Source organism: Monodelphis domestica, chromosome 2 (genome assembly GCF_027887165.1).
Source record: "Monodelphis domestica isolate mMonDom1 chromosome 2, mMonDom1.pri, whole genome shotgun sequence".
NCBI classification, from domain to species: domain Eukaryota; kingdom Metazoa; phylum Chordata; class Mammalia; order Didelphimorphia; family Didelphidae; genus Monodelphis; species Monodelphis domestica.
The window spans coordinates 530,467,138-530,479,722 of record NC_077228.1 but is presented as its reverse complement, the minus strand read 5'-3'; the positions used below and the strand labels follow the sequence as shown (position 1 = coordinate 530,479,722).

General features: G+C 45.0%; 1 protein-coding gene across 1 annotated transcript; it reads left to right on the top strand.

Annotated features, from left to right (window-relative positions):
• Positions 1-297: 297 nt before the first annotated feature.
• Positions 298-12,367, top strand: LOC100022318 (intestinal-type alkaline phosphatase 1). The gene is made up of 11 exons (XM_007486080.3): positions 298-411; positions 1,259-1,375; positions 1,630-1,745; positions 2,185-2,359; positions 3,680-3,852; positions 4,458-4,592; positions 4,709-4,781; positions 5,027-5,161; positions 5,455-5,646; positions 5,814-5,924; positions 9,723-12,367. Exons 1-11 carry the CDS (start codon positions 345-347, stop codon positions 9,995-9,997), a joined length of 1,569 nt encoding a protein of 522 aa, XP_007486142.2. The 5' UTR covers positions 298-344; the 3' UTR covers positions 9,998-12,367.
• The last annotated feature ends 218 nt before the right edge of the window (positions 12,368-12,585 follow it).

Below are 12,585 nucleotides of genomic sequence, written 5' to 3'. Positions count from 1 at the left end.
TATTTTGTTTGTCCTCCCCAGTACGACATTTTGTGATTCTGTGGGTTTGTTCCTGTAGCTGGGGTGGGGGGGACAGGAGCCACCTGACCCAGAATTGGGGACTCTTCTGCCTCTAGTTAGATGCACAATCTCACCACCCACTGCCACCTTGGCTCCCCAACAGAAGGGATCAGCCTAGGAGGGCAGGGGTGTGGCCAGGACCATTGAGTGGGCGGGGTACCCACAAAGGAATAGTATCTTACAGGAAGCAGATATCTGGTTTGGGGGCCAAAGTCCCCACAGCCCACTATTAAGTAACTGAGCGTCCCAGAGAAACACCACATCTCTCCCTCTCTGGCTACACGATGCAGGGAATATTCGCTCTCTTCCTGGTGGGACTTTATTTCCACACTGCCAAAGGCGAAATCCCAGGTAATGACATCCCTAATAGAAAGGGAGCAGGGAGAGGGTTCTACTCAAAGACCAGAAGGAGGGACTGAGGAAAAGCCGTGGGACCCCTATGAAAGATGGGGATGGTGTGTGGTTAGAAGGTTACCAAAGGGCTTTGTGACCCTGGGCAGGTCATTTAACCCCCACTGTCTAGCTCTTACTGGAACCAATACACAGGATCGATGCTAGGATGGAAAGAGGAAAGGGTTTAAAAAAAGGCTGCCAAAGGAATGCTGGGATCCATTAGCCCCCAGGAATGGGGAAGCCCAAGGCTGTATGAGGATTCAGAGATGCCTTGGATATCTGCTGAGGAAGAAAAAGAGTTTAGGAAGTTGTGAGGAAGGCACTGCTTACTAGCTGTAGGGCCTTCATCAAGCCCTTTCCCTTTGTTGGGCCTCGAGTTTCCTCCTGGACAAAATGAGCAGCCAGTCTAGTATGGGGTGTGGTGAAAAGTGTGCTATCTTCCGAGTCAGCGAGATTCGATGCTCTTTCTGAATATCAGTGTCTGGCCTCAGTTTCTTCATCTATAAAGTCTGAGGACTGGACCAGATGGTTTCTGAGGTCCTTTCCAACTCTAGATGTGTGATTCAAAGTTGCTTTACCTCCTCAGGCCTCAGTTTCCTCATCTGTAAAATGAAAGGGTGGACTGGGTGGCCTCTAGTGTCTCTTAGTTCTAGTTCAAAGGTTCTCTGAGGTCCTTCTGGCTCTAAAATCCTTCCCCCTGATCTGATTTTTTTTAATGATTTGGGAGACCAGGGCCAGATGCCCTGGGGGTGAGGGACAGAGATGGGCTGTCCACTCCCTAAAGTCCCCAGTGCTGTGCCCCCAGAAGAAGAAGAGAATCCCAGTTTCTGGAACCGGCAAGCTGCAGAAGCCATCAAAACAGCCCAGCAGTTGCAGCCCATCCAGACGGCAGCCAAGAACCTCATCCTCTTCCTGGGAGATGGTGAGTGGGGTTGCTTTCAGGGATCTTCCAGTCCCGAGCCCCACCCGCCCCACATACAGAGAGCCACACTCCCCCAGATGCCCCCGTAGCCCAGGTAGGCTCCCTGTCCCTCCAGCTTACTTCCCCACACAAACCAGGCTCTGGAACTTGTCTCCCTGGCCCCATCCCCTCTCCCAGGCGGCTGGAGTAGAGGATGGTTGCCCTGGTCTCCCCAGGGATGGGCTCGGTCCTCAGCTTGGTCTTGGTTCACGTAGGGATGGGAGTGCCCACAGTGACAGCCACCCGGATACTCAAAGGAAAACTGAGTGGAAATCTGGGCCCTGAGACCCCCCTGGCCATGGACCGGTTTCCCTATGTGGCTCTGTCCAAGGTACCTCTTCGAAAAAGGCTGGCGGGAGTCCATAGAGCGCTGGCCTTGAAGTCCAGAGGGCCTGGGACCCCTCCCCACTCCAGTCCTTGAGACCCCTGTGAGCCCAGGGAGGTCCCTTCCTTCCAGGTCTACACTTAGGACCTTGTTGGGAGGAGGACAAGGGTGGAAGGAGCTGGAGATGCAGGCGGGGGCTCTGGGCTCATTCACAAGAGGGGCCAGTGACTTCATGGGGATGGAGCAAGCCTGGCAAATGCGGAAGGAAAGGGGCAGGGCTTGGGGGATGGGGAGTGAAGTGAGGTGGGGGCCAGGCTCCATCGATGAGGAGGGAATCGGCCTAAGCCAGGGGCCTCCCTGCTCTGATGGGCTCAGAGGACCTGGCTGAGGAAAACGGGGGCTCCTCTGGCTGCTGCCCAGAAGCTAACCAGCTCCATCTGCACAGACGTACAATGTAGACAGGCAGGTCCCCGACAGCGCAGGCACAGCTACCGCCTACCTCTGTGGCGTGAAGGGCAACTACAAAACCATCGGCCTCAGCGCGGCTGCCCGGGTGGACCAGTGCAACTCGACCTTTGGCAATGAGGTCTACTCTGTACTGCAACGAGCCAAGAAAGCAGGTGAGCTGGGCAACAGCGGGGGCTCATCCTCTGCCTCCCCTGAGCCATTGCTCCTCCAGGCCTCTGCTTCTAGTAAGGGCTCCACCACTCAAGGTCCCAAGCACAGCTCCTCACTCTTCCCCACCCCACAAATCCATTCAATTGCCAGATCTTGTCCATCAGACACTCCAGCCTCCCTCCGCCCCCTCTTCTCCACTCACATGGTGCCAACCGGAATCTTGGCCCTCATCACCTCTCACCTGGACTATCACAAGCACCTCTTCAATAGCTCTCTGGCTTCCAGCCTCTCCTTTCTCCAACGTATTCTTCACGCAGTTGTCAACATAATGAAGGCAATGATGATGATGATGATAAATAACTAGCATTTATAGAGCGTTGAGTTTTACTAAGCACTTTATAAACATTCTCTCATTTTCTCTTCCTAGGATCCCTGGGTGCAAGATGCTATTATAATCCTCATTTTACAGATGAGGAAATTGAAGCAGGCAGAAGTTACATGACTTTCCCAGGGTCACTCAGCTAGTCAGTGTTTGGGAGTGGGTTTGAATTCAGGTCTTCCTCACTCCAGGTCTAATGCTCTGTTCACTGAGTCACTGGCTGCCTAAAGCACAAGTCTGACCTGTTATTACTCTACTCCAGTGACTTCTCTGCTTCTAGAATAAAAATACAAATTCTTCTTGGCACATAAAGCCCTTCAGGATTTGGCCCTTGTGGGGGCAACTGGGTAGCTCAGTGGATTGAGAGGCAGGCCTAGAAACGGGAGGTCCTGGGTTCCAATCTGACCTCAGACACTTCCCAGCTGTGTGACCCTGGGCAAGTTACTTGACCCCCATTGCCTAGACCTGACCACTCTTCTGCCTTGGAACCAATACACAGTATTGATTCCAAGATAGAAGGTGAGGGTTAAAAAAAAAAAAGATTTGGCCCTTGCCTACCTTGTCTACCCTTTAAGGCTTTTTTCCACATGACATGCCCCCCCCCAATACATAGATTGTTGTTCAGTCAAACTATCCTTCTACACTCAGTCCTTCATCTCCCACCTCCATACCTTTGACAATCACCCAGGCCTGGCATGCACTCCATCCTCACTTCCAACTCTTGGGGTTCCTAAAAGTTCAGTTCCAATGACATCTACAGGAAGCCTCCCCTTATTCCTAAGTTGTTGATGCTCTCTCCATCATGTATAGATGTATCTGTTAACCTATGTACTCCTACCCCTCAATACAATGAAAGATCCTAAAGGGTAGGGATTTTTTTTTCACTTGATCTTTAGAGCAGAGGTGGCCCTGGGGTCTGATTCTGGACTTTGAATTCCCTCAGGGAAGTCAGTGGGGGTAGTGACCACCACCCGGGTGCAGCATGCCTCGCCCTCTGGCACATATGCCCATGTAGTAAACCGGGACTGGTACTCAGATGCCAACATGCCTGCTGACGCCCTGAGGAGTGGTTGTAAGGACATTGCTTCCCAGCTGATTTCCAATGTGGACATTGATGTAAGGTCACCAGGGTGGAAGTTTGGGGTGTTCTTGTGGGGCTAGAGGCAAGCAATTTGCCAGGAGTTTGGAAGAGAAGTGAGTTGGAGTTGCAAAGAAACACACAGTTTCCATAAGTGGGATGGGCTGCCTCCAGAAGCGACAGGATCCTGTCCCAAGAGGCTTGGAGTGGCCTCTATGATTGCATGAGTACTTGTTAGGGACAGTCAGAGAGGAGATTCTTATTTGGACTCAGTTTAGAATAGTTGCCTCTGGGTCCCCTTCCATGCTGAGATTCTTGAAGGAGGTGGAGATCAATAGGAGAATGACACTTGCAAGGAGAATCTCTTTTCCAACTTCTGTCTGTTTCCTCTTTGTAATAAAAGTCAGGGATATCTAATGAGGTTCTCTAGAAAGAGAGTCCATGTAGTTCAGTGGAGAACTTGAAGGGATAGAGAGGAATCAATGAGAAAACATCAGGCTGAGACAGGGAACTACAAGAATGATGACACAAAGAATGCCAAGAATACATGGTCTTGTAAGGGTGTGGACAGTAGGAAAAAAGGGGCTGGTCCCAAGATTTAGAATGTACTCTGGCTCATGCCAGTTTTCCAATTTCCTCCCAGGTGATCCTAGGTGGGGGCCGCAAGTACATGTTTCCCGTGGGAACTCCTGATCCTGAGTACCCAAACCTCAGCAGTCAGAACGGGATCAGGAGGGATGACCGGAACCTTGTACAGGAATGGCTGGACGCCAGACAGGTGATGGGGTTATTTCAGAGCTGGAGGTTGGGCTGAGAGGAAGAGAACCCCATTTTCCAAGGCTACCAGACCTAGAGGAGGAGTCAACCAAGGCTGATGGTGATTGTCCTTCTCAGGGAGCCAAATACGTGTGGGACCGTCAAGAACTACTGAATGCCGCAGAAAACCTCGAAGTGACACATATCATGGGTAACAAACACAACTGCCTTCCCTTCCTCTAGTGTCTTCTACAGGTACTGTTTTGCTAGCTTTTGCTCTTCCCAACATCTCTGGTCAGTATGAAACTGCTGACTGGACCCTCTTTGCTAAGAGGCATTGACACGATATATCTGACTCAGCAATGCCCAGGTTGGGAAAGTACAGCCCTTTTTGAGGTATGTGTTTGTTCAATGGCCTTAATATGTGGTGGCTGAAAAGAGATCTATTTCTCCAAGGCCTCTTTGAACCAGGAGACACTAAATATGATCTACAGCGCAATGCTTCTGTAGACCCCTCATTGATGGAGATGACTGAGGTTGCCATCAAAATACTCAGGCGAAATCCCAAAGGATACTACCTCTTTGTGGAAGGTAAGGTGGGGTCAACTTAGATCCAAGACACTCAAAATAATTTCATGAGGCTGCTCCTGAGGCTGTGAAGGAAGGAGGATGGGAAGCAGTTGTAGATCAAAAGCTAGAGAGAATCTTCAAAGTCCAATCCTTCATTTTATAGATGAGGAAACTAAAGGCCAGAGAAGTCAAGTGGAAGTAAGAAAAATATACAAGGGCCATGAGAGGGAAGAGATAGAAGGCTGCCAATGGGTGATCAGGAGGTTTCTCTTGGAGTAGAGACTGATCTCACTATATGTTATGTATTCATTTAGGAGGTCGAATTGACCATGGCCACCATGATGGCAATGCACACTTGGCCTTGACTGAGGCTGTCATGTTTGACTCAACAATTGATAAGGCTGTCCAGATGACTAATGAAAAGGACACTCTGATTGCCGTCACTGCGGATCATTCCCATGTCTTCTCTTTCGGCGGCTACACCTACAGAGGCAGCTCAATCTTTGGTAGGAACTGTGAAGGTGGCAATATATGGCATCCATATTCAGGTTGAAGATTTCCCATTTCCATTCCTCATTGTCCAGTACCCCAAAGTCAACTAGCAATGGGAGCCTTCTGAAGCAAGATCTGTGCATGATCTTGCTCTACCATCTTCTTCTATCTCTTTTCTCAGGACTGGCTCCCAGCAAGGCACAAGATAACAAAGCATATACTTCCATCTTATATGGCAATGGACCTGGATATGTGAATGGTACCAGGCCAGATGTCAAAGAAAGTGTCAGTGGTGAGAGTGGAAGCCAATAACATAGGGAAGGTGGGGGTGGGTGGGGTGGGAAGGGAGCCCATACTATCTGGGTGGAGGAGGAGTTGGTTCTCAATTTCTTGTCCTGAAGGGGGCTGGAAGAGCTCTGGAAAACCCTTCAATTCAATTCCGTTCCATTACACAAGGACTTTTCCCTCAATTTTTAAAAGTATATACTTAGTAAGTGCTACCACCACCAAAAAGCACTTCAATAAATACATAAAAATATGCACAGAACCACAAACTACACATTGTTTACAATTAGATTAAAAAATATAAATTCTCACTGAATGCCAATATAAACATCATCTGCTTTTGAGTTCCCTTTGGATTTGTTTTATCTGGATACTTTTTTTTCTTGATTTCTAAAACTATAATAATCGTATGTATTATTCTTATGTTCTTTTCTTCTCTTTTCATCTTTTCATATATTTCCCTTTTCTTTATATTTCTAATATTTTTAATTTCTAATAATATAACACAATCCATTACATTCAAAGATCACAATTCATTCAGCCATTTCTCCCAGTCATTGCATTTGTGTTATTTCCAGTTAGTTTGTCATTACAAAGTTTACACACATAAGGTAGGTTTTTACCCTCTTTGTAATGCCTTTAGGTCCTCATCCTAGTAATGAAATCCCAAGTCAATGAGTGTGAACAGCTTTACAACTCTTAATGTGCATCCATCTTGTTTTCTAAAAGACAATTCACAGCTGTTTCTCCATGTTCCTATTAGCATTTAATTTAATCAACTTAACCCATCTGGTTCTCAGTTAACATACATTACCAAGGTCATATTTAGCTGAATTGGTCCTTAGGGAGCAGACATAATCAGTTGCCAGGACCATTCTCTTTACAAAACCAAGTCTTTCCAGCTTGGTCATTCCCAGTAGAGCTTTTGTTCCAATGCCACAACCCTCAGTAATGCAGGATTACCTCTAGAGTATGATGAATGTTAAAGAAAGACTTTTGTGGAATATTTAGGGTCTCTAGGCCATTGTTGTCCCATCAGAAACTATGTTTGGATTATATGTATGCTCAGGCTTAGATATACTACTAGCCTCATGTAGGTATGTGTGGGCTCTCCAGACACCTATCATATTGAACTTATCTAAAGTACTATTTATCTCCTTTACTTATTTTTGGATAGATCTATCTAGTTCTGAAAGGGAAAAATTAAAGTCCCCTGATATTGTTATTTTGTTATCTATTTCCATGTGTAACTCATTTAGCTACACAGTATTTAAATTGTTTTTTCTTGTTGCTTATAGTATTTTGACCTGAACCTAGATACTATGGAACTTAGCAATGATGTTCTTATATGTTTTCATCTTTGGGTATTTTTGAGTGGTGAATTCTTTCTATTTCATATTTCTATGTGTGATTCTAGAATTTCTGGATAGTTTTCCTTGATGATTTCTTGGAGTGAGGTTTGTAAACTCCTTTTTTGGTCAGACTTCCTGGGAGTTGTAAAGATGATATTAGAAAATAAGTATTGTTTTATTAGTTTAGGGACATGAAGTAAAGTGCTGGCTTGAAAAAGAACTGGAGTTTGAAGCAGAGCTGAGAGAGAATGTTGATTTCAGATGTTGACAGTTATAACCATTTTTCTGTGTCAATTACTCTCTCTGGCAGTTGGCAGAGACACACACTCAGAGACTCTCTCTCAGGGCTGGAGAAGGGAATATCTTTGCCTCTCTGTCTGAGGGAAAGATCTGAAGGAGCTCAGTGTTTTCCTTTCCCAACTTGGGAAACACTATTGAATATCTATTGTGGCTTTTATAAATTGTTTAACTCTGAGAAGACCAAAGAAAAACCTTGTCTTTTGTTTGGACTCTGAATCTGTTAAGAGTCTTAAAAGACTCAGTGTCCTAACTTGATTCTTGTTGAGACTCAACCAGCTAGCCTTTTCTATTTTATAATTTGAAGTCAAAGTTAAGATTTAGAAGGATAATAGTGGTAGTTTTTTATTTAGATAGTATAAATTTGGGTTAGTCAGATCAGGGAGGATTGGTATTGTATATAGAAGTGGTTCCTTGTGGAACCTGGGAGCTCATTTGGGTGGATTTAGAATCCCTTAGAATTAGAATTAGAAATCCTTCATTATCCTTATATATTTCAATAAATATTTTATTTTTATAATAAGAATCTCTTTAGCATCCTTGTGCTTGGCCCTGAAGGGAAGTTCACATTTGAGCTTCACTTCATCACTGAGGATACTTTTGATTACATCTATCAAAAGTATCCAAACAATTTTGAACCTGTATTGAACAGTTTTTCCATCTAAATATTTTATTTTTTATAACTCATCAATTTATTTTTAGAGAGTCCAATTATTTTTTATAATTGTCTCTCCTTGATCTGTTTTCCAGGTCAGTTGTCTTTGTGATGAGATGTTTCACATTCTCTTCTGTTATTTCATTCTTTTGATTTTGCTTTGTTTTTTTTTCTTCTTGTCTTAGGAAAGCATTAGCTTCCTCTCATTCAAATCTAGTCCTTAATAGATTATTTCCTTCTGTGAGTTTCTGGATCTCCTTTTCCATTTGGTTGATCTTTCTTTCATAATTTTCTGGATTTTCTTACATTCCTCTAATTTTTCTTCCTAATTTGTTCTCAACCTCTCTAATTTGATTTTTGAGGTCTTTTTAAAGCTCTTCCCAAAGCTCTTTTTGAGCTTGTGGCCATTTATTGTATTTTTTTTCTTTTTTGGTGTTTTCAAAGTAGGTGTTTTTATTTCACTGTCCTATGAGTTTGAACCAAGTTCTTATCTTTTGTCCTCATAATAGCTATTGTCCTCGTAATAGTTGGATTCTTTCTTCTAAAAAAATCTTAGCTGTTCCTCTCCACAGAAATATTTAGGGAAAGACAAAGGATTCATATGATCTGAAGAGAAAATACCGCAAGAAATTATTAAACACTTGCTGTGGGCTGGGAGCTGTTGTAGGTACTGGCCTCCAAAGACAAAAAACAAACAGTCTCTGCCTTATGGGAGCTTCTATTCTATTGAAGGGTAAGGGAACAGGTTCAGATATCAACCATTCAACAATTTATAAGGTGCCTATTATATATCAGGCCCTGGGGCTCAAAAGACAAAGATGTTTGAATCCCTAACCTCCAAGAGCTTCTATTTTATTGGATGATGGGTGAGAACAGTAAGGACAGTTAAATATATACAAAGTATTTACAAAGTAAGAACAAGGTATTTGGAGGTGAGGAGGAGTCTGTCAACTGGAAAGATCAGGAAAAGCCTCACATTCAAAAGCATCTTTCAGTTATGTTTTGGGTACAAGGCAGTCGTTAGAGCCCTAAGGATCTGGGTTCATGTTTTGGTTCTGCTATTTGCTGCCTGTGTGACATTGAGCAAGTCACTCCTCCCTGGTCAGCAATGGTGAACCTTTTAGAGACCAAGTACCCAAACTACAATACTCATGCCACATGTGAGCCCCTTGCCTTAACCCAGATAGGGGAGAGAGGAAGTGCTCCCATTGGACTGCTGAGCAGAGAGGCAGGTGAGAGTAGAAATGTCCTCAGGTTCACATAGAGAGTGGGAGGGAAGCAGTCCCCTCTGGCACTTGTGCCATAGGTTCACTAACATGGTTCTAGGCCTCAATTTCCTCTTTTGTAAAATGAGGAGTGTGGAACTGATGAACTTCAAAGTCCCTTTTGACTCCAGAGCTCCAATCCTGTGATCTCTGGGTAAAGGATGGAGAAGGGGGTACTTCTTACTTACTACAGTTTTCTCCTCTCATGCTCACTTCCCTTTCCTGTTGTTCCTCAGAGGACGTGTCCTATAAGCAGCAGGCAGCTGTGCCTCTGTCCTCAGAGACCCATGGAGGGGAAGATGTGGCCATCTTCGCAAGAGGTCCCCAAGCACACCTATTCCATGGTGTGCAGGAGGAGACTTATGTGGCTCATGTTATGGCTTTTGCTGGCTGCCTGGAACCCTATGAGAACTGTGGGCTCTCATGGCCCAATAGTAGCCTCCAGACATCAGTATCATTCCTGCTGCTGGTCCTTGTCTGGCCTTTCCTGCTATTAGCAGTTCAGCATTGATCTGGGACCAGTGAACACTCGGCTACCATATCTTCCACCACCTTCCAATGGCTTCCCTGGATGACTGGCTCCTGCCACTGTGGAAAAGACCACCTGGACCCTGAAAGTACCCCAGCAGGAATATGACAACTGCCAGAAAAATAAATTAGGAATCAAACCCCCAAATCAAGACTACTCTTTACTGAGGCCATCCTCTGGCCCTTGGCATTAGGGGCCTTCTTCTCTGCCCCCAGGTACTGAGTGACTGCATGGGATGAATTCCCCAGTACCCTCTGCTAGGTTATTTCCAGGCCTCTCCCCAGATGGGCTGGAGAGCAAGGAAGAGCACAGGACATCTCTGTATTTATCCCCAACAGCCCTCCCTGCTGCCACCTTCAATAGAGAGGTAAGGTGGTGCATGGATTTGGAGGCAGAGGATCCAAGTTCAAATCTCACCCCTGCTACTTATTTTCAGTAAACTTGGTCAAGTTGCTAAACTTCCCTTGGCCTCAGGTTCCTCATTAATGGTCTATCCAGATGGTCTCGGAAGGTCATTCCAGTTCTGAATCCTTGATCATCTCTGATCATTCACAGTCAAGGAGATGAGAGGAAGGGGGAAAGTATGGGGAATGGTCATAGACTTAGATCTGGAAGGGGCATTCGAGGTCATCCGTTTCTAACCTCTCTTTTAAATATGCTAAAAGTGAAGCCTAGGCCCATTGAAGGTCACACAAGTTGAGATTTCATCCCAAGCCCCGATTTACCATTTTTTCCATTGCCTCATTCGGGTTCTCTTTACTTCCTCTCCAGGCTCCTCAGTGTTCTCCCCTTGACTGTTGGGAACCATTTCCCTTGGGATTTCCTATTCTATATGTTTCTGGGTCTTTCCAAAGCAAAAGGATCCATGATCCCTCCAGCCATAGCTTTGTTCTTCCTCAAAGGGAAAGGGACTAAGAGGCTCAGAGCTTCTGCTTGACATCTTCAAGGGAGAGAGAACCTCTCATCTTTGAGATTGCTCAGTCTATCTTTAGACAGCTTTAAGAGTTAGGAAGGTTGATTTGTCTCAAATCTAACCAAAATTTGCCTAGTGGTGACTTCCATTACTCCTAGTTCTGCTCTCTGAAGACAGGAAGAGAAGTCTAACTTCTCTCCCACATGGCATCCCCTTGAACGCAGTAATCATGTTCCCCCTGAGCATTCTCTTCTCCAGCTCCTTCACCTGATCTCAAATCTTTTCACCTTCCTAGGTGCCCTCCTCGGGACACTCCAGATTTTCTTTCTTTTTTTTTTAAACTTTCCTTACCTTTCATCTTGGAATCAATACTGTGTATGGGTTCCAAGGCAGAAGAGTGGAAATGGGGGTTAAGTGACTTGCCCAGGGGCACACAGTTGGGAAGTACCTGAGGTCAGATTTGAACCCAGGACCTCCCATCTCTAGGTCTGGATCTCAATTCACTGAGCCTCCCAGGTTCCCCCCACTCCAGATTTTCAATGTCCTTCTTAAGCTATGGCACCCAGAACTAAACGCAACACTCCAGAGCAGAGGACAATGGGATTCTCCCCTTTTTGTTCCCAGAAGCTCTGCCCTCTTAATGCAACTCAAGACTCTCACTGCCACAATATACTGTTGAAGTCAATGTCCCTGGGGTGTCGCCTCACCCTTCCAACAGCCCTGGTAAGGACGTTCATGTTTATGGATATCTTCTGTTTTCATATCATCTATATTATCCAATGTAGCCCTTCTTCCTCCCTCTCCCAGAGAACCATCATCCTAAACAAGGAATAAAACAGAGGGGTGACCAATATATGAAAAGGGTCTGACATCATCTGAGTATCCCATTCCCATAGTCCTCTGCAAGGAAGGAAAGAAGGTGCTTTTCCACAGCTCTTCTTTGGGGTCACCCTTTTTCATCATAACTTTACAGCATTCACTCTTTTTAAACCCTCACCTTGTATCTTAGAATCAATGTTGTGTATTGGTTTTAAGGCAGAAGAATGGTAAAGACTAGGCAATGAAGGTTAAGTGACTTGCCCAGGGTCACACAGCTAGGAAGTATCTGAATCCAGATTTGAACTCAAGACCTCCCATCACTAGGTCGCTGAACCACCTAGCTGCCCCCTGAAACACTGATTTCAACTGATCTGGAGAGCCATTCTTTATATTTGCACTGTTGGTACCATTCTTACATTGTTTTCCTAGTTCTTCTCACTTCACTTTGCATCCATTCAGATATATCTTTCAATGATTCTTTTCATTTAACAAATTTCTCATTTCTTACAGTTGCAATAATGTTCCATTTCGTTCATGTGTACAATATGCCTAACCATTTCCTAACAAATGACATTTGCTTTGTTTCCAGCTCTTTACCACTAAAATAAAATGCTGCTGCTGTAAACATTTTGGTGTGAATGCAGTCTTCCTTTTTATCACTGATTTCCTCAGGGCATATGTGTAGCAGAGAATTCCCTGGGACCAATGCACATGCTCGGCACTTAACATCATTCCAACCTGCTCTTCCAAGTTGGGCCAATTTTCAGCTTCACTAACAATGCATCAGGGTGCTCATCTTTCCAGAAACCCCATATTTTGGAGTCTTTGCCCATTTCCC